This window comes from Melanerpes formicivorus, unplaced genomic scaffold (genome assembly GCF_026170545.1).
Source record: "Melanerpes formicivorus ecotype bairdi unplaced genomic scaffold, bMelFor1.0.p_v2 SCAF_30, whole genome shotgun sequence".
Taxonomy (NCBI): Eukaryota; Metazoa; Chordata; class Aves; order Piciformes; family Picidae; genus Melanerpes; species Melanerpes formicivorus.
Genome location: NW_027142382.1, coordinates 2,926,030 through 2,948,105, shown reverse-complemented (window position 1 = coordinate 2,948,105; position 22,076 = coordinate 2,926,030). Strand labels below are relative to the sequence as shown.

At 39.5% G+C, this 22,076-nt stretch overlaps 1 protein-coding gene across 1 annotated transcript in view; it reads left to right on the top strand.

Annotated features, from left to right (window-relative positions):
- CFAP47 (cilia and flagella associated protein 47) overlaps positions 1–22,076 on the top strand; it is a 299,349-nt gene that overhangs the window by 12,748 nt on the left and 264,525 nt on the right. The window contains exons 8-21 of the mRNA XM_068155062.1: positions 222–457; positions 1,287–1,479; positions 2,980–3,193; positions 3,591–3,743; positions 5,531–5,720; positions 5,825–5,921; positions 6,927–7,143; positions 7,833–8,077; positions 9,149–9,279; positions 10,371–10,493; positions 11,606–11,737; positions 12,924–13,001; positions 14,000–14,144; positions 16,515–16,609. Of these exons, the coding sequence (XP_068011163.1) occupies positions 222–457; positions 1,287–1,479; positions 2,980–3,193; positions 3,591–3,743; positions 5,531–5,720; positions 5,825–5,921; positions 6,927–7,143; positions 7,833–8,077; positions 9,149–9,279; positions 10,371–10,493; positions 11,606–11,737; positions 12,924–13,001; positions 14,000–14,144; positions 16,515–16,609 (2,249 nt within the window). The remainder of the gene's footprint in view (positions 1–221; positions 458–1,286; positions 1,480–2,979; positions 3,194–3,590; positions 3,744–5,530; positions 5,721–5,824; positions 5,922–6,926; positions 7,144–7,832; positions 8,078–9,148; positions 9,280–10,370; positions 10,494–11,605; positions 11,738–12,923; positions 13,002–13,999; positions 14,145–16,514; positions 16,610–22,076) is intronic.

The following is a 22,076-nucleotide window of genomic DNA, read 5'->3' as shown; positions in this document are numbered from 1 at the left end:
GATAATGAGACTCTGGAATAGGTTGCCCAGGGAGGGTGTTTAAGGCCAGATTGGATGAGCTGTTGAGCAGCTGAGTCTAGTTGTGAGGTGTCCCTGCCCATAGCAGGGAGGTTGGAGTAGATGATCTCTCAAGGCTCTTCCAACCTAAGCCATCTGTGACTCTTCTATTCGTAAGCCAACGGCTGTATGAAGTTTCTTTGTATTGTGTTTGTCTAATGCAGTGAAACATCCTCGACACACAGAGCTAGCTTTGACAGGTTCTGGGATTCCTGTCACGCTAACTTTTAATCCAGGACCAGTTTTTAAGTTTATGGACTGTTTTTTTGGTGAACAAACACAAGTTCTGTGCACGCTTAAAAATGAATCTGAGTTGCTTCCAGTAACATTCCGCTTCCACAAGATGGCTCACTTCAATATTTCTCCTGAAAAAGGAAAACTTGAAGCCAAATCTGCAAAGGTAACTACCTCTTCCTCTTGGATTATGTAGATATGCAGATTTCTTTACAGTGGCCACGGGTGTAACTTCTTTAAAGTATCTGAAGGGGGCCTACAGGAAGGCTAGGGAGGGACATCTCAGGCAGTGATAGGACTAGGGGGAATGGAATGAAGCTAGAGGTGAGGAGATTCAGGCTGGATGTGAGGAGGAAGTTCTTCACCATGAGAGTGGTGAAGCACTGGAATGGGTTGTCCAGGGAGGTGGTTGGGGCACCATCCCTGGAGGTGTTTAAGAAAGACCAGGCTGGACAGGGCTCTGGCCAGCCTGATGTAGTGTGGGGTGTCCCTGCCCATGGCAGGGGGGTTGGAACTAGATGATCCTTGTGGTCCCTTCCAACCCTGACTGATACTATGATACTATGATTAGAAAAATTCATTTCAGTAACCTCGATGTTTGACACCAGCCAAACATGATTTTTGCCTCCTTATGCAGAGTATTTTAATGCTCTTTCCTTTACTCCAGTAAGCAAGAAATGTTATTTTAAATCTGGAAAAAAATCACTGTAGTGTCTTTCATTGCTTTAAATATTGTATGTTTTTCTGATTTGAGAAACTTGATTTATACTCAACCCATTGCAAGATCCTTTTCACTACTTCCAATAAGTCACAAATACTGAAGTAAAACAACATCTCTTTTCATGGAAGAAACTGCCAAATTCAAAGCAAATCCCACCTCTGTTCGAAGTGTGAAGTGCCAAAGTGACTCAATTGAACAAGAGGATTACACAAAACTTTTGGGTTTGCTTTTCTGCCTCGTATGTCTCATAATTACCTTTCTTTTTTTTTTGCAGGATGTGATATTTTCATTCTCTCCACATCAAATAGGAACATTTAAAGTGAAGCAGGTTGTTGATATAATTGATATAGGAGTGGAGAAAAATAATTCAGAGATTTTGAAGAAAAAATCCATTCACCAAATATATTTGAGCTTTATTGCTGTGTGCAAATCAAAACACAAAACCATTCAATTCAAAATTAATCCTGGTAAGATGCAAAAGAAGTTAAATGATAATGATTAAAATGTTTTGTAAAGTAAATTTTTAACATTTTAAAAGTATTTTAATATTTTTTTGTTGTTGTTTTAAAAAATATCTCTTTGGGAGTTGAGGGAATGCTTGATTTATTTTTTATTTGTTTTTGATGGATGCCCATAAAACTATAAAGCAATAGCTAAGATAATAGAATCCCTCCCCCCCCCTCCACCATGTACAGAGGTTATGGAACAAGGGGCACCTGAAGAATGAATTTATTATAGTGCTGTTGTACATGTGTACCTTTATGTAGGGAGAGGAGCCAATACAATGTTCTAATTTTTGTCACAACTTTTGAGGTCTGAAATACCTCTTTTATTTTTTTCTTTCTTTTCTTCAGTTGTAATAGCTTGGGAGTTTGTCAAAAATCATGCCTGTGTTTGCAGTTTGTAAGACAAGGTTTAGGATGCTCTGGACAGGAAAGTGATAGAGTTGGGTCTGAGTCGACACGATGATCTTGAAGGTCTCTTCCAACCTGGTCTGGTCTGGTCTGCTCTGGTCTATTCTATTCTATTCTATTCTATTCTATTCTATTCTATTCTATTCTATTCTATTCTATTTTATTCTATTCTATGACAAGGCATCACAGTTGGACATAGTAGTGGTAGTTTGGGCTCTAGTATTTGTGATCTAGGCCAGGGAAGGCAGTTACAGTATCACAGTATAACCAAGGTTGGAAGAGACCTCGAGGATCATCGAGTCCAACCTATCACCACAGACCTCATGACTAGACCATGGCACCAAGTGCCACATCCAATCCCCTCTTGAATGCCTCCAGGGACGACGACTCAACCACCTCCCTGGGCAGCACATTCCAATGACGAATGACTCGCTCAGTGAAGAACTTCCTCCTCACCTCGAGTCTAAACCTCCCCTGGCGCAGCTTGAGACTCTGTCCCCTTGTTCTGGTGCTGGTTGCCTGGGAGAAGAGACCAAGCCCTTCCTGCCTACAACCACCTTTCAGGTAGTTGTAGAGGGCAATCAGGTCACCCCTGAGCCTTCTCTTCTCCAGGCTAAACAATCCCAGCTCCCTCAGCCTCTCCTCATAGGGCTTGTGCTCAAGGCCTCTCCCCAGCCTTGTTGCCCTTCTCTGGACACGTTCAAGTGTCTCAATGTCCTTCCTAAACTGAGGGGCCCAGAACTGGACACAGGACTCAAGGTGCAGCCTAACCAAAGCAGAGTACAGGGGCACAATGACTTCCCTGCTCCTGCTGGCCACACTATTCTTAATGCAGGCCAGCATTGTTGATTGTACAGCAGGCCAGCAAGTTGGTACTTTGTGTGGTCTGAATGCCCTCCTCCCTACATTTGAGAAAACATAATGGAATGGGTGACTGATGGTTGCAGTGCTGGGTGGACCAGTATCAATTGCAACATATTTTTCTGAAACTTTGAGTTTTATGTGGAAAGCATTAGTATGAGTGTATGTAACATGTTTTATTTGAATGTGAAGGTCTAACACCAATGATTTCCAATGCAACTGGATGGTTTGTAGCTGATGGCATAGGACAGTGCACAGATACAGCACCCGTGGCAATGCTGAAATCAAAGCAAACACGAATTCATACTCACCGGATAAACAGGAATTGTAAGGACGATGCACTTATAGCTTTTCCTAATGACCGTGCAGCCAGCATTAGGCCAAGTGACCGGAATGAAAAATACAGGTAAAAATTATGCAAAAGTAAGATTTAAACCCACGCCTTTGTATATCCTGTATAGTAGATCAAGATGGATTACTCATATGACAGTTTACTGGTTTTGTTCTGTATTTTCCAGGCTGAAATGTCTTTAAAATTAATTCCAGTCTACTTAACCTTGAGCCTCTTGCACATAAATTTCCTAAGCAGTTGTTCTTATGTGAAACTACATGTGCAGCTATTACAGTTTCAATATTTCATTTTTATGGTTGCCTTTACAAGGTCAAATATTAATAATCAGCTGTGATAAAAAGAATGTTTACAATGAAACATACAGGTAGCAAAATTGATGTGTTTTCATTCTAACAAGACTCAGAATCATTTTACCCACATGGAGAAACTATAATTCTCTTTAAATATTTAGGACTATTTTCACGAAGACCAAGAGATACAATTATATAGATCCAGAGTTTTCTTACACTGACTGTGAACAACTATCAAAAGCAGCACATAAGGAATCCTACTCATACTTCATTTATAATTTACGGCAGCGCCGTTTGCAGAACGATGCCGCTAGGTAAGAGCTTGTTTACAATAAGATGCCAAGTTGTCAGAGTTGATTGTGGTTAATAGTATCATAGTACATTAGAAGTTGGAAGGGACCTCCAGAGATCAATGAATCCCAACTCCCCTGTCAAAGTGGAATCACTTAGGGTAGTCTGCACAGGGATGCATCCAGGTGGGTTTTGAAAGTCTCCTGAGAAGGAGACTCCACAATCTTTCTGCTCAGCCTGTTCCTGTGCTCTGCCACCCTCACTGTAAAGTTTCTTCTCATGTTGAGGTAAAATCTCCTATGTTCAAGCTTCAGCCTGTTGTTCCTTATTAGTGTGCACCACCAAAAAGAGCTTGGCCCCCTCCACTTGACACCCACTCCTCAGATATTTATACACATTGATGAGCTCCCCTCTCAGTCTTGTCCAGACTAAATAGCCCCAGGGATCTCAGTCTCTCTTCATAGGGGAGATGCTCAAGTCCCCTAATCATCCTTGTGGCTCTCCATTGGATTCTCTCCAGCAGGTCTCTGTCTCTCTTGAACTGGGGAGCCCAAAACTGGACACAACATTCCAGGTGTGGTCTCACCAGGGCAGAGTAGAGGGGGAGAAGAACCTCCCTAGATCTGCTGGACACAGTTTTCTTGATGCCCCCCAGATACCATTGGCTCTATTGGCCTCAAAGGCACATTGTTGTGAAAACATAACATGTTCTGGATTCTCTTTTTATAGAAATATGTACAATTTATAAAGCTAGTATGTCTAGCACACCTAAAGAGACAGATTCAATATGGAAATTGTGATATAATTTGTGGAATGAAGCAAGTAAGATGAAAGGATTGTATTGTCTTCTAGCATTAAATTCTCACTTAATGGATTTGTGTATTTGGTTGGTATGCTGTGGAACAAAATAATGGAAAAAGCAGAACTGACAGCTCTATTACTAAAGGTTTTATTTAAAAAAGAATAAAAGGCTGTAAAGCTTCTAAAGCAAGAGGAGTAATACCTTACGAGTGTCACGTTTGCAAGACATGCTATTTAAAAATTAATGCCAGTGGATTATTGTTGTAATCTTGATTTAATTTTCTCTGTTTATACCCCTCATGGTTTGGATAAGGCCTGCAGAGCTGGATTTATTTTAGTGTGTGTTCATGATATATGGTTTATTGAAATGAATTGGTGTGTTTTCGTGCAATATATGGTGGATATATGCACCGTAATGCAAATATCCAGTGTATGCCGCATAAAAATCAAAACCAGAAAGGAGCATTTCGGGTATCAGGTGAATTGCACTGTTCCTATTAAAAATAGTAGAGATTTTTTGAATGCTTGATACAAAATAGCTGTAGGATCTCTGGAAGTTTCAAATCTCTTGGTTGTAGGTGAAATTGGAGCTGAACTTCAACCACGAAAAGTTAATTGTTCTGCAAATTAGGTTTTTAATGGCCCAATTCAGACATATATAACTAAAGGCTTCTGTCTAACTTTTGTGGTAACTTTTAACTGCTTGACTTCAGTTGTTCTTTAAAAGGTATTTATATATCATATATATATGATATAATGCAGTATAGCTTACAACCTACTTAGCTAAGCAATTGCCACAAATGTGTAACAGAGAGTAATCCTTGACTGAATAATATAATAGAAGACTTTTCAAGGCGTTTTCTGTACTTGTGGGGTTTTAAAATAATATTCCTACTTAAATATTATTTGTTATGTTTAAAAATCTTAAATAGCTTAATGTGTAGATCATGGAATACACAAACTTCTAGATTTCTTTTTTTTTCCCTTTTTTTTTTTGCCTCCCCTATAGGCAGTTTCATATTTATAATAATCCTGTGAACATAGGCCTTAAACCAGCTGAAGGGCTCTTGTCACCAAAGATCTCAGTCACAGATATTCACAAGGAGAAGTTACAGTTCAAAAAGCTCCCTTTAGATGAGAATTGCCTATTAACCAGTCAAAAATTGGAGGCAATTGGTTCCAACTCTTCAGTCAAAGAAGTAAGTTATATATTTGAGTAATAATGTAATGAAAACATGATTCCATATAAAAAAGCAAAAGAATGTTGACCCTGCTCTGAGATGATGTCTTGTGCTTATCACAGATTACAAGTGGGCTTAGTGCTTTGCCAATTTCTACTCAAGAGAAGGAAGACTGTAGTAGAATTTTGACATCCAAGCAGCTTCATCAAATAGTCATTGGTAAGAATTCTAATTCTAAATGCATGTAGTGGCTCTAAAATCACTTATTACTAGTAACACAATTCATGTTCATATTTGTTTGGCATCAACAGAAAATAGCTAAATATGGTGGTGGCTTAATTTCTAAGGTAGTATTTAACTGAAACATTATGGTCCTCAGAAAATCATAGAATGTGTTGGGTTGGAAGGGACCCTTTGTCCAACCCCCCTGCAGTGAGTAGGGAAGCCTTTAACTAGGACAGGTTGTTCAGGGCCTCATGCAGTTTGACCTTCAATGTCTGCAGGGATGGGGCCTCCACCACCTCCCTGGGCAACCTATTCTAGTGTTCTACCACACTCAGAGAAAACTGAAATCTGCCTCGCTCTAGTTTAAAATCATTGTCTTCATCCTATTGTTACCTATCCCCTTGTAAACAGTCCCTCCCCTTTCAGGTACTGGAAGGCTACTATAAGGTCTCCCTGGAGTCTTCTCTTCTTCAGGGTGAACAATCCCAACTCTCTCAGCCTGTCTTTGTAGAAGAGGTGCTCCAGCCCTCTGATCATTTTAAACAGAATAGTGAGAGAATTCTGTCACCATGAAATAACATGAGTAACTATATCAAGTGGTCAGGGAGCAAATCATCAGGTTGAGTATATAAATTCTCAGTGAATTTCTGATTGTCTAGCCATTCAAATATCCAATCAATAAGAAAGTGTTTATGATTATTGATAGTGCCCTTAGTAACTACCACATTGCTTTTCCTATTTTAATAGCTGGCTGAACTAGACACAATTAAAAAAGAAATGTTGGTGCTGGCTTTGGGGTTGTACTACTGAAAACCTTCACAGAACGTGCATGGTGTTTACTTCCAAACTTTGGTATTAATTTATTCTGCTACAGAATTGTTCTAGCTGACTAATTATTTCATTTGAGAAACTAAAACATTTTGATCATAATTTTTTAGTAGTTATGCTTCCTTACATGAAGATTCATAGATTCATAGAATAATTTCTTATTCATTCCAGGCCCTTCTACTATGGATTTTGGTGATGTTTGTGTATATTCCATAACAGACAGAAAACTGCACATCATCAATAACTTGTTAGTTCATATATGGATAAAAATTGATATTGAAATTCGTGAGCTGCAGCGAACAAGTCCATTGTCTCAGGTGGTGCCTCCTCTGACAAAGACTCATATTCCAATTGTATTTGAGACAAATACTCTTGGAATGTTTAAAAGGTGAGTTTTATATTGATCTTGATTTCCATATTTTCTTTGCAGTAGCAGGATAAATAATATAAAAAAAAAAAGAATAGTGGCTGGTTTAAACTCACTGTAATTATGGTGAGTGTTGATGGTGTACAATTATTTATGGTGATATTGCAATAATTAATGCAGTTATATCTTGCAAATTTTTGCTAGCAATGTTTCTCAGGGATTAAAAAAACAAACAAACCTGTAAAGTGTTCTGTCAAAAGCCCTTATAGCCTAGCCACAGGTTTATTGAGGAAAAAAGTTTTCTATTGCAGTGTATTGGTTAGGAGAAATCTTACGGAAAATGCTGTGCTCTTTCCAGCATAACGTTGCACCGCTGCATTTTGCTCAGATATTTGGCACAGCTGATGGGTAAATGTATAGGCAAACTGTTCTAGCCTTCTGGTATGGTGGTGGAACTCTCACTTTACTAATGCTTGTAGAATGTCTGCATGAGGCTGGTCATCTTTTGGGAAGACATTCACAAGGGATGTGATTTAAGTTGTATGCAATACTGACAAATTGCTTTCTCTTACCAGTCTTAATGGTGTGTTCACACTTTACTGTTTTGTTAATTATTTTATTACTAATAAATATATTTCACATGATTTTTACTCTGATTACAACATAATAAATACATTTAAAATATTAATAAGTATATGTTTATGTCACAGATCTTTCACTTACACAATAAACAACCAACACCTTGGGCATGTGCTCGTAGTTGCAAAAGCAGTGTCTGTTGAACTTGAGCTGTCTGCAAGGGAACTGATTTTAAACCCTGTTCCGGGGTACCTGGCAGAAGAAGAATTTAGAGCAACTGTCAGGATACACAATCCCAGAAACCACCCTGCTGAATTCACTTGGAAGCCTGTAATTACAGATAGAGGAAATGCATTTTCTGTACACCCAGCCAAAGGTATACTATGCAAGTATAGTGTGTGTGCATGTATCTGCAATATCAATACTATCAAATAAGATGAACATGCTGGTGCTATCAACTGTCTTTTTTAGATTTGGGTCAGTATCAGTGTATCCCAGAAGATGTATCAGATCAGAGTGTTGATATCATAGAGCACTCCCTGTCTAAGCCCTACCCTGAGGGCATACACAGTCTGGTTAGTTGATTCTGAGTCCAGCCAGCAGTGTTTATGTAACCATTTTTCTCAGCACAGACTACTGATACTTCAGAAGTGAGGTAGCTATTTAATGGCAGTTAGAAATATCATAGAGCTCATCAAGACAGGAAATGTTTCAAAAGCACTCTGTGAAGAATGAAGCTGCTAAGTTGATGCAGACAGTCTGAGTGACAGGAATGGAATTCAGTCTGGGATTAGTTTCCAGTTTCATTATGGATCAATATTTGTTAGAAGTATGTGAGACATTAGCTTTTACCTTCTCTCCTTTCAAAGGCAGTATTCTGCAGGAATATGTTTGAGCTCTGCTATTAAAGCACTAACTGCTAACTGAATTGGTATTACACAGTTCAAACAAGATTTGGCTGGATCAGGAGGCTTGCTATGCTCTGATTCTTAAGAAAAATATCTCTGCTGATATAACTTCAGATTCAGCTTCAATCAAGTAAATGTATATGGCTGTTCCTGAAGTTGTTAATCTACAAGAAAGTCTGTTCCTTGATTTATTTATTTGAAAAATGTTAAGTTTAAAAAAACCCAAACAAAACCAACTTAAATATGTTTTACTACAGCATAGTAATAAATAGGTTGGGCAATCATGGTTTAGTTGTCATGAGGTGTTAGATATGAGGTAATAGGTTGGACTTGATGATCTCTGAGGGCTTTTCCAAACTGGTTGATTCTATGATTATCTTGAGAATTCAGAAACTAATTGTACTTAATTCAATGTACTGTTCAACAGCAACAGAAGGCAATTGCACTTCAATGTGCTTAAATTATTTCTAGTTATACAAAGAATCATATGATTTTTACATATAAATGCTATAGCATGTAAAGTATGTCCATTTATTTAGGCTTTGTGGAGGCCTATAGTGATCTGGAATGTGAAGTTCTTTGGTATCCGGGGTTCAGCTCTCCAGAGACGGGAGAATTCAACCTGTGTGCGTGTGAAGGAAACACAATTAACTTGAAGTGTCTTGCAAAGGTAACAGTTCCGACAGCAAACTCAAAGAAGCAAAATGTGTGGGTTTTATTTAAACCAGTGGTTTCTTAAATTACTTTTTTTTTTATTGTATGATAATAGAAGTATATTTCATATGGCTTTTATTTGATACATTTAAACAAAGCATATTACTCCAAAGACAGTGAGAAGGCAAGACAAAGAGAATTTGCCTTTTTCTTGCTTTTAGTTCTTCCTTAGTGGTCCTTACATATTAGGTGGTAATTGTTCATGGTTCGCTTAGTTTATCCAAACAAAGGTTGAGAGGTGGTATGATGGTTCTTCAGGTCCATAATAAAAGGATAAAAATCAAGGTGAGTGTGGGCAGAGCTTCAGGGTAACAACAGATTGTAACATTATTCTGTATTTTTATGTTAGCATCATATTTGGTAATTTGAAAAGCAGTGTTCTGGATAGTCTTCTAAACAGTGCAGCTTAGGCAAACCATTTGTTATCTTATGTTACCTGCCAGGGAGTATGAAGGAGACAAACTTTCCCCCCTGCGCTGTAGTCTACTGGCTGTTGCTGTAGAGCGTCCATTTTGAGACCAAATAAAACTTTTCCCTTCCCTTTTGATGTGGCTGCTTTCTCTTTGATCTTTTCTTTTTTTTCCCCAATAGCTTCCTCCCTCCCCCCCCACTTTTTTTTCCCTTTTCATTTTCTTTTGAAGCCTTGGAAATTGCCATATGTAAACCCAGATGTGTGTAAATTAGAATGTTGGTATTCCTACTCCTATTAAAATCTCTGGAGTATCTTGTCCTGATCACACATTTAGGACTAAAAAATATCATGGGAGCTGTGCTGTTAAATTACATTTAGTTAAAATATTTTTATTTGTCTTGTAATTAGCCCAGAAATATCTCTGGAATTATGCCTGTTCACTTTGAATCTAGGTAAGCTTAATGCATTGCATAAACCTTGTCTTGCATTTAAACTGTTTGTCTGTTTGAATACTTCTAATCTACATTTTCCCACAAGTATATTAGTTCATTATGTAATGAAAAGAAAATTAGGCTGAATCATTTATTTGTACTTAGCAGTACGTTATTTAGTATGCTTGTTTTCTGGTTTTATAGCTTGGTACTACTAAAGTTCAGTTTTTGGAACAAAGGATATCCTTCGGCCATAGTCCAATGGGTTTATCCACTTGTAAAACAGCCATTCTTCAAAACATAGGATACAATCATGCATACTTCCAAGTAAGCTAAAATTACTTAGAGAATACTTTACTTCTTGGTGCGGGGGGAGAAGGAGAGGAGTTTGTTTTATCAGATCATGTTATGGGTTTGTGTTTTCAGTTATTGGAGAAACGTTGGAGAATTATTAGTGCATTAGAAGAGAAGAAATTATATTTTGTCCTTACTAATGGTAGGTTACTCCTAGTATCATTACTGAATTCTACAGTATTAGGATCCCATGTCCTGTCATCTTACTGTGAATACAAAAAAAGTAATGACAAATCTGGAAGCTTGGGTGCCTTCCCCCCCCCCCAGGGAGTTATTTAAATTTAAATTTAAAACCCCGAATGTGAAATTGTCAGCTGATGTGCAAGAATTATTTCATAGTTCTATCCATGACAATAGAAGAAGCTGACTGTCATCATGATTATGAATCTTTTACTTTGTTTACCCATGTTTTTGCCCCAAGCTTCTAAGTCCAAGTTAGCATTATAAGTTCACAGAATGTTAGGAGTTGGAATGGACCTTGAAAGATCATCAAGACCAACCCCCCTGCCAGAGCAGGATCACCTATGGCAGGTCACACAGGAACTCATCCAGGCGGGTTTTGAATGTCTCCAGAGAAGGAGACTCCACAGTCTCTCTGGGCAGCCTATTCCATTGTTTTGTCATACTCAGTGAAAAGGTTTTTCCTTATGCTCACATGGAACCTCCTATACTCTAGCTTGCACCCATTGCCCTTTGTCCTATCACTGGACATGACTGAGAAGAGCCTGGTTCTGTCCTCCTAGCACTCACCCTTCACATATTTATAAACATGAATGAGGTCACCTCTTAGTCTCCTCCTCTCCAGGCAAATCAGACCCAGTTCCCTCAACCTTTCCTCATAAGGGAGATGTTCCACTCCCTTCACCATCTTTGTGCCTTTGTGATGGACTCTTTCAAGCAGTTCCCTCTTATAATTTCTTGTAAGAATATAAAAGCTTTGTGGTAGACATATTGCTGTTAAAAAACAAACCAAGCAAAACCAGCTCCCCTTGCTCCCCAGTGTTTCATGTTATGGGTTGTGGTTTCTTGTTTGTTTGTTTTTTCCCCTCTCAGTATTATTCATCTTTCATGTTTGTGTTTTGAAGGTTCTTGATTCCAACCCACTACCCGGCATGAAGATCACCCCTTCTGAAGGGGTGATACCTGTGGGAGGCTGTGCTGTTCTCAAAATCTGTTTTTCTCTGAATGCAAAAATGAGTTTTGATACAAGAGTGGAGGTATTCAAAACTGGAAGAACTTTGTCTTTTGAGTGTTATGATGTGTGCTTGTGTGTGTAGATTTGCCTTTCTTTTGGATTTTGTCTCCAGTGTTCAACTATTTAAAAAAAAGAAAAAAAAGAAGAAAAATTAATGGCTGCTGGAACCTGTTCTGTTATTTTGTCCCAGTCTTGCTTTGATGTATCAAAACAGCCTCTCATTTTGAGCCAATTCATATTATATTGTTGGCAAGCTGTTGAAACTTATGTGCTTGCTTTCAGAAGATATGTAAACATATCTGCAGGCTTTCTGATCTCTAGAGGAGTAGGACTGAAATACTGCAGTGTCTTTAATTTCTTGACTTGTTTTTGAGATCATCTCAGAGATGGATTTACCAATAGATTTGAGGTGGTAACAGCAGTGCAATAAACATCTAGTACTGTTTTGTTTTCTGAATGCCTGATCCCTGTACTTGTCCTTGGTCAGATAAGAGAATTGGGGAAAAAAAGGATGCTGTCATAAGGTGGCTCTTTGCCACCTCCATGTTCTGCGGCTGCCTTCCATTATGCTTGCTTAAACCTAGTATCTCTTGATCTTTTCCCTCTTCTAAAACAGATTGCTAAGAACAATAGTATCTACTTTGTACTAACACCTCTGTCAAGTAGTTAGTGCTGTAGTATACTTTTCAATCCTCAGAGCTGCTGAATAGATCCATTCAGCTTACTCCCACTGAAGAGAACTCTTTATTCTAGTGATACAACCTCCTGCAACATATTTTTTGTCTGCAGAACAGTGGCCTTTCCTAAAACTGAATTGTTTGTTGTTGGATTTCTTAATCTGTTTTTTGTTTGTTTGTTTCATTGACAGCTATGACTCTCCCATATATAGTGTGCCACAGAGGCATAATTTGTTCTTTTTTAAAACAACATCTCACTGGAACCTGTATATGTATGATCTAGAAACTGAAGGCATTTTCTTCACCTCTTTATATTTCCATAACAATAATGTATTGCATTATAAGAGGTATCATCATATTTTCATTACAAATTATGCTGAATGTCTCTCTCCACTCTGTGGAGCAGATTTTGTAGGTTTTTGTTTGTTTGTTTGTTTTTATTTTTGAACTTTTCATGTAATTATGACAGATTTGGTAAGAAAATTGTTGAAATGACTTTGTCAATAATCACACTGTCATCCATTCACTTAGGTAGCAGTGCGAAACTCAGGAGTATTAGTGCTTCGGATTAATGGATTTGTAGAGGTCCCTGAAATAAACATCGACTTGGTAAGTATGAAGAAATTGTAGCAATTGATTAGATGGATAGTGTTTTGCTTTATCTAGATGTCATGGTGGTTCATCCCTACTTCACATTCAAATGTGTCCAGAGAAGAGGAAGGAGACTGGTGAGGGGTCTGGAACACAAGCCCTGTGAGGACAGGCTGAGGAACCAGGGGTTGTTTAGCCTGGAGAAGAGGAGGGCTCAGGGGAGACTTTATTGGTCTCCACAACTACCTGAAAGGAGGTTGTAGCCAGGCTGGGGTTGGTCTCTTCTCCCAGGCAACCAGTGACAGAGGAGAGGACACAGTCTTAAGCTGCACCAGGGGAAGTTTAGGCTGGATGTTAGGAAAAAATTCTTCACAGAAAGAGTGATTGGAAGGTGGTGGAGTCACTGTCCCTGGAACTGTTTAAAAAAAGACTGGATGTGGCACTTAGTGTCATGATTCAGTTGATTAGATGGTGTTAGGTAGTAGATTGGACTTGATGATCTCAAAGGTCTTTTCCAACCTGGTTAATTCTGTGATTCTGTTTTTCACTTTTTGCTATACTAGCTTCCTGAGAAAATGATTGAAGAACTTGGGAAGAGACAGGAAACTGAATGTATATCTAACAGTTGTATTAAATGATAGCTGACAGCTTTAGTTTTTGAGTTCGACAATCTGCAAAACGTATGTTAAAAGGGAAAGGATTCTTTTAAAGTAATTGCAGATTAGTGCAAAGGTGCAGAAAGGGGAAAAGTAATCTGTTTGCTGAATGACAGAGAAATTCCTGATGGTGTATCTGGACTTACCTACTGAATTCTCAGCTCTTAGATGTTATGTTCTGAAAGATTTTTAAGTTAAGGGTTGTGCAAGACAATTGATTTACCAAGTCTGTTATTGTGTTATAAATTGGGAATCTTTGCACAATTATTTTGTACATAGTATTCAATTAAAAAAAAATTACTTTACAGTCATTGGACTTTTTTCTTTTTTGCTTTTTTTTCTTTCTCTTTAAACTTACAGGATGTATTTGACTTTGGTGATGTTTATCTCCGTTCTACAAAATCAATTCCCTTTTTGCTGCAGAACAAAGGACAAGCATGTACCAGAGTGGAGTTTGATTTTTCTAACTATAAAGACTTCAAGTTGAATGCTAATGGCCATTCAGGTATTTGCTTTTGCTATACCAGGATTTTCATTAAATGGATAATGCTAAGAGAAAATTTCATAGTATCATAGTATCAGTCAGGGTTGGAAGGGACCACAAGGATCATCTAGTTCCAACCCCCCTGCCATGGGCAGGGACACCCCACACTAGATCAGGCTGGACAGAGCCTCATCCAGCCTGCTCTTAAACACCTCCAGGGATGGGGCCGCAACCACCTCCCTGGACAACCCATTCCAGGGCTTCACCACTCTCATGGTGAAGAACTTCCTCCTCACATCCAGCCTGAATCTCCCCACCTCTAGCTTCATTCCATTCCCCCTAGTCCTATCACTACCTGATATCCTGAGAAGTCCTTCCCCAGCCTTCCTGTAGGCCCCCTTCAGATACTGGAAGGCCACAATGAGGTCAGCTCGGAGCCTTCTCTTCTGCAGACTGAACAGCCCCAACTCCTTCAGTCTGTCCTCACAGGAGAGGTGCTCCAGCCCTCTGATCATCCTTGTGGCCCTTCTCTGGACCTGTTCCAGCACCTCCAGATCCCTCTTGTAATAGGGGCTCCAGAACTGGACGCAGTACTCCAGGTGGGGTCTTACCAGAGCTGAGTAGAGGGGGAGAATCACCTCCCTTGACCTGCTAGCCACACTTCTCCTGATGCAGCCCAGGATCTGATTGGCTTTGCGGGCTGCAAGTGCACACTGAGAGCTCATGTTGAGCTTTTTGTCCCCCAGCATCCCCAAGTCTCTCTCCTCAGGGCTACTTTCCAGCCAGTCACTGCCCAGCCTGTATTTGTGCCTGGGATTGCCTCGACCCAGATGCAGGACCCTGCACTTGGTCTTGTCAGACTATTTCTGATATGCCAATATTCTGATCTAAGAAAAACTAAACCACTTATTTTTCAAAGTGCTACTTCATATAAATTAAAATGTGACATTTTGGTTTGCCTGTAAAGGGACATTTGCCCCCAAAAAGCATTTGGAAAATGTCGAGTTGCCTGTGGACTGATTTTTATTTAGTTAGTTTAAAACCTTAATTAAAAAAGTATCTTTGATTTCCTTTTTCTTTGCCCATTCTAGTTATTAAGGTATGTTAAAGAAAAATGTAAGTTGAAAATAAATGCAAAAAGAAAAAAAAGGAACTAAAAGAAAAAACCAGACAAAACAAAAAATCCCTCCAAACCCAACCAACCAAAGAACCCCAAACACGTTGACAAATAATCAACCAAAGCCCCAAAACTTTTACCCATTGTTTTGACAATCTTTGCCCTTCAGTGTAAGAATCTGGACTTTTTTCCTAGTGGTACAGGCATGTCCTGTTAATCACAGGAGCTCTGTTCTGCATGATGTCCAGCTCAGAATGACACTGGGGCGATATGTGGAATTAGGTTGCTATTCTTTTGTTTCTTGATAGAAGCAGTGCAGATACTTATCCTTCACTCATTGTTGCCCATCCCTTTTCTACTTAAGTCTTGGCATCTCCTTTGCTGTTCCAACATCTTTATTCACAAGAAAATTTTGCAGCTATGCTACGCTGCCTCTTGTCCCTGAAGGCTCAGGAAATCAGGGCTCTTTATTCTGCAAGACAGTATGATAATATTTAGTTGTATCTTCATGTAGAAGTATATGTGGATGATGATCTGACAAGAACAGAAAGGTTTTCTTACCCGGTGTTGAACTTTACAGGGAAGGTGAGGGCACCTATTCAATCATCTTAGAAGAGAATTGACTATAACAGGCAACAGCCAGCCTGGGAATCAACTCATTGCACGTGATTTCTAGATCAGAATTTGTGCTCAAAACAAGTAATACGACATCCAGTCAGGTCCAGCAGTGTTTAAATGGTGAATAGTAGATGAATACTGATCCTGGTGTTTCAGGATGAATGCTGATGTCAGATGAATGTTACCTTATCTGTTAGAAACCTGTGCTCCTGCCAGTGCCATGAATTGGATGTGAAAGTTTGAAAAATGAAACAAGCCTTACTGGTAAACTCCTGTTGTGTAGATTATACCTAAAAGTCATTCAGAAAAAAAACAGTTTCAGCCAGCTGTATTTCTCCTTGTAGTATTAGTTTTTGTTATTAACTATGTTTGCCTAACACTTTTATTCAAAGGTAAATGACAGTGAGATTTTCCTGAAAGATTGTGTTCTCCCAAGTCGATAACTTTAATGAAAGTTGCTGGTGATTTAACACTTCTCAAAATTACCTCCAGAATCCTTATGAGAAATACAATAATAATTCATAACTTTGAGGAATGTTTGTCATACAAATCTGTAGACACCTTATGTTGGAAATCACTTGGAAGTACTGCAACTATTAGGAGTTGATATTTAGTGTTATAACATCTGTAATTTAATTCTGATTTTTTCTTGACAGTGGTTGACTGCTGTTCTTCAAAGCCTTATTCATATTTGGTTAACTTAAAGGGAAAGTCAGCTTTGCAGTGCTTCTTGTCCTTCACGCCAAAAGAGGTAGGTTTATGGGGTAGTGCTGATTATGGTGAATTAAAATAAGGCTTTATGGCATTTCTGTGATCAGGAAATCATAGATGTCTTAGATGCTCATTTTGGAACATGCTGTAGTTCTATAGTAGCAACCCAATTCTTAAGAAAACAAGTTCTGAAATAATCTGCCCAGGGAGGTGGTGGAATCACCATCACTGGAGGTGTTTAGGAAAAGACTGGATGGGGTGCTTGGTGCCATGGTTTAGTAGATTAGATAGTGTTGGATGATAGATTGGACTCGATGATCTTGGAGGTCTTTTCCAACCTGGTTAATTCTATTCTAATCTTTGTATCTCAGTTGCTGCTTTCCTTAATTGTTCACATACACAAAGAAAACATATTTTCTCAATGATTTAAAAATGGAAAAGGTATAAACTTAAATTGAAGTCTTACTGTGCAGTCATTAAATCATTCAGCTGACGAGCAGCATTTTCTTTTTTACCTGTCTGTGCTTTAACTCTCAGATAACCAAGGGACTGCAAAAGTAGAGGTGTTTTGTGTGTCACAGCGATTGACAAAGTTGTTTTCTGTTGAAAGAGTGAATTCTGGTTGAATTGAGAGAAATAAGTTAATGTGAGACTTCATGGGTTATTACATGAGGAAAATTGCCTTTTATTGCAGTAGGTTTCAACAGGGAGTGCTATAGGAAAACTTAAATTTAAAGCTGTTGAACAAAGCTTTAGAAATGGAGGGTTTGGGGGTTCCATGTATTTGGAGAACAATGAACTGAAAAGAAAATCTAGTCTTTGATACTATGAGCCAGCTTCAGAACAAGCACCTGGAGATCACTTCCACAGGATGTAAACCTATTGCATTAGCTGCAGTTTTTCCTGAAAGAAATAAATGAGTGTTGGAGGCACTGCATCTTGGATGGGTCAATGGTATTCTTCTTTTCTTACTTTTCCTCCCATTCTGGAACTTTAGCTATTGACTAAAAGGGAATTCATTTGTTCAAAGCATCAAGCAAGTAGAATTTGCATACTACAGGCTGTGTCTGGTAAACACTGTGATATCCTTCCTCTTGTTACTGTCAGCTTAGATTGTGCAAACAAGGTGTTGTGAAATGATTGATGGTGTGTATTTCTGGCACATTCACTGCTGAATATTTTATACCCAGGCAGAACATGAGTCAATGTGCTCATTTTTTTATCAATTAATTTCCTTCCATGGCATAGCAAGTCTTGAATTAGAGGAGAAGCAGTAAATGTCATGCCTTTCAGTATCTTGACACTGTCTGTTGCGACATTCTCAGAAGCAAGGTAGTCAGATTTAGACTAGTATGTGATTGACTGCAAAATGGTGAATAGAGAATATCAGGGGTGATCTGTCATCAAACCATGGCACAGCTTACCCGTGAATGTGAAATGTGCTATAGTCAAGCAGGCCAAGTGGGTAAAGCCTCTGTGCTATGGGGGGTGGGAGGACATGATGGCTGAAATATAAATATGGGGAAGCCTGGCAGATTGATTACACCACACTGACACAAACCTGCTAATGCAATGCAAACACCATGTGCTTACAATGGTAGAAGCACTGGATGGCTGGAAACATATTCAGTGCCCCATGCCACCGCTTGGAAAACCATTGTAGCCTTGAAAAACAATGGTTACATGGTACCCCAGAAAGAATTGAGTCAGGTAATGGGACTCATTTCTGAAACATCCTCATAGACACTTGGGCCAAGGAACATGGCATTGAGTGGGTATATCACATCCCCTATCACATTTCACTGCTGGGAAAGTTACACATTACCATGTTCTGCTAAAAACCATTCTGAGAGCAATTGGAGTGTCCTCCAAAAGCTGGGATGCACATCTAGTACCAGTCACTTGGCTGGTTAACACTAGAGGATCTGCTAATTAAGCTGGCCCTGCCCAGTCCAAACTGCCACGTGCTGTAGAAGGAGATTCCCATGGTACACATGAGGAATATCCTAGGGAGGAAGGTCTGAGTTAATCCTGAAAGGCAAACCCACCCGTGGGACTGCTTTTGCCCAGGGACCTGGGTGTACCTGGTGGGGTGATGCAGGAGGATGGAGAAGTCTGTTGTGTTAATTGCTGCTGAGTGTGATGTAGATGGTATAGAATAAAGAGTGAATAATGTATTGGTTCAAGCTGGCTGAATCCACTAGGAAGGACAAAGGATGAGGGGACTGGGCTACCCTTCTCCCTCCCCAGCACTGACATAGTGCACACTGGATTGTTGTTCATACTGCCTCCATGACAGGAAGGTGTTGGCCAGGGCTTGTGGGACTTGGAATTATATGCCGTAGCTTGTAAAGTTTCCTGTTTCAGGGTTTTTGTGGTTTATTTCCCCTGCTTCTGGGAAGGGGCATGTCCCTTTTTCTGGTTTTGTGGTTGCAGCTGTTTGCATTTTGCCTGTTCCCCTGCTACTACACACACCAGTATTTCTGTTTTCTTTTGTGAACTCTGATATCCCCACAGTACATTGTCCTCAGCAGAACTAACATCTCTGCCTCCTGGGTCCATTCCTCCTTGCCTGCCCAGAGGGGAGGTGATGGTAGGGGAAAGGAGAGATCTTGAGTGTTTGCAAAATAGTGCATATAGAATATCATGAGTGACCTATCATCAAACTGGACAGAATCACAGAAAATTAGGGATTGGAAGATACCTCAAGAAATTATTTGATCTAACTCTCCTGCCAAAATAGGATCACCTAGGGCAGGCCACACAGGAACATGGCCAGGTTGGCTCTGAAAATCTCCAGAGAAGAGAGCTCTACAACCTCTCTGGGCAGCCTGTTCCATTCAATAAGGAAAAATACAGACATTTGAATTTGGAAGGGTCAATAATAGAGATGCAAAACTTGATAATGCTGTTGGAATAAGGTATGTGTATGGTACTATAGAATTCAAGTTGAATTAAGGCTAGATGCAGACTCTATACAGATCTATATAAACAGGAATAAAGTATGTATTTTCCCATTTGGGATGACATAGTTAAAGAAAGAATTGAGAAAATTTCTGTTGGAATAGAGTGTGTAAGAAAGTAATGGGAATTTTCAGAAGTCCAGAAGGTCCAGATTGTGTAAAAAAAAACCCAACAAACAAACTTCCATAGTTCACTGGATTAGATTAGATATAAAAACTCCTTGTAGCGAAGAATCAAATATTGGAATAAATTACCTGAAAAGATATCTCCATTGTTGAAGACTCCTTAGAAAAGTTTGGACAAGCATTACCAGAATTGCTGCATTCTGTCCCAAGGAGACAAGTTGTCTGTTAGATAATTGCATTTATCCATAGTAAAATCATATTCTAACAGCAAATTATTACTACATAGATGAAATTCTGGCCCCACTAAGACCAGTGTTAAGGCTCTTAGTAATTATTACAGTATTCAGAGTGGCTGCCTCTTGTTGAGTGTCAAATTCAAACCAGTGGCACAAGAACTAATACAAAGAATATAGGGTTTTTTTCCCCCTGAAAATGATGAAATTGGAATGTAGAAAGGGAAACTTCCCTTATGTATCAAAAATGGGGAAAAGATGTATTTCAACTTTTTGAGGTGTAGGTATAGATTATTGCTTTTCTTACAGCCAAGCTTCAAAATTTAATTAGTTTTGATTTTTGTTTTACCAATGAAATCCTCAGAGATGTTTATTTCAATTACAAAAGCAACCTACCGTAACAGCATTCCCTTAAAGAAACTTTTTCATCTTAAAATCATCTTAAAATGCAGCAGCATTTCAAATTTTTCATTCTAATTGAAGGTTTGTAAGTTTGCAGACAACACCAAGTTGGGAGCAGGTGCTGATCTGCTAGAGGGTAGAAGGGCTCTCCAGAGGGACGTAGACAGGCTGGAGAGATGGGCAGAATCCCACATGATGGACAAGTCCAAGTGCCAGGTGCTGCACTTTGGTCACAACAACCCCATGCTGCAGTGCTACAGGCTGGGATCAGAGTGGCTGGAGAGCAACCAGGCAGAAAGGGACCTGGGGGTGCTGGTTGACAGTAGGCTGAACATGAGCCAGCAGTGTGCCCAGGTGGCCAAGAAGGCAAATGGCATCCTGGCCTGCATCAGAAATAGTGTGGCCAACAGAAGCAGAGAAGACATTCTGCCCCTGTACTCAGCACTGGTTAGGCCACACCTTGAGCCCTGTGTCCAGTTCTGGCCCACTCAATTTAATGAGCATCTCCAACTGTTATTTTATCCTTGTGGTATCCTGTGCTGGGCTACACCCATTCTGGGAGAGGGCTGGGAGAGCCCTGCTTCCCCAGGGGACAAAAGAAACCTGATCCAGGTGAACAGAGAGGAACGTGGTTTCCCCCTCCCTGGAGAAGGGGTCCCTGGGTGGAAGGCGCTCTATTCCATTCCCCTTTCCTGTTCAGCAAGCCTATAAAAAGGAAGACGCTGTGGCCATTTGCTCTCTTTGCTGCTGCCTTGCCTATCTGAAAGGGCCAACAACCGCTGCTAGCCTCCTGGTTCTGCGGTGTGGTTGGGCCTGATCTCCCTGCTGCATCCATGCATCTCTAAAGGACTGAAATCCAATACATCAAGGGAAATACGAGGCCATGCAAATTTGGCTTTGTATATTTTCCTATTCATCCTTATTCCTTACCCTTGTAAATCCTCCCTGTTACTGCTATATATATATTTTGTTAAAAATAATTTACTTCTACTTCCAAACCAACTCCATATTATTTTTTGGTAGATTTACCTCCTTCTCATTTCCCCTACCCCTTTTTGTCCTTTCTCTCCCTTTTCCATCTGAGCTCTTAAACTCCAGTTGAGGCTCAAACCACTACGTATGGCAACCTAACTGAAGACAAGGTTATACCAGTTGACAGTTTGCTTTGTTTTTGATATAAGTTTGGAAGAAAAAGTAGTTCTTATATTTTACTGGGTATGTTTTGTGACTTCTTAAAAAAAAAGAAAATGTAGAATGAACTGCATCTGTTGATTACAGGTTTCTCTGTAGGTTTTTGTGATGTCATCCTTTTTTAAATTTTCAAACTCTGGGTCCAAGTATTTTGGCAGTGTTGAGAATAATTTTGTTTTGGAGTACAACTTCCTCCAGAAGTAATGGAAAAAGAGAACTTCAAAAGAGAAATTTTCCTGGGGCACCTTATACCTCATTACCAACTAAAGTGCTGCTTCAATAAGATGGTTTTGGTTTAGTTTCCCCTTCTGTTCATGTGCTCACAGTCTCCCTTTGCCCTTGGTGATGAGTAGGCGCACTGTGAAACCATTGGTTTCCTTCTGCTCCATGTGTATAATGGCCTGCCTGTCGTGGAGGTAGTTTACTTATTGCTAGGCAAGACATGCCCAAATACACTTAACAACTTGCAACACACTGTTAACATTACTGAGAGTTAGTGCAGTACTGGCAACAATAGGATTGACTAATGTTAAATGAAGTTAACTTTGAAAACAAAATGTGTTGCCAGTATGGCATGACTGAAGGAAGCATC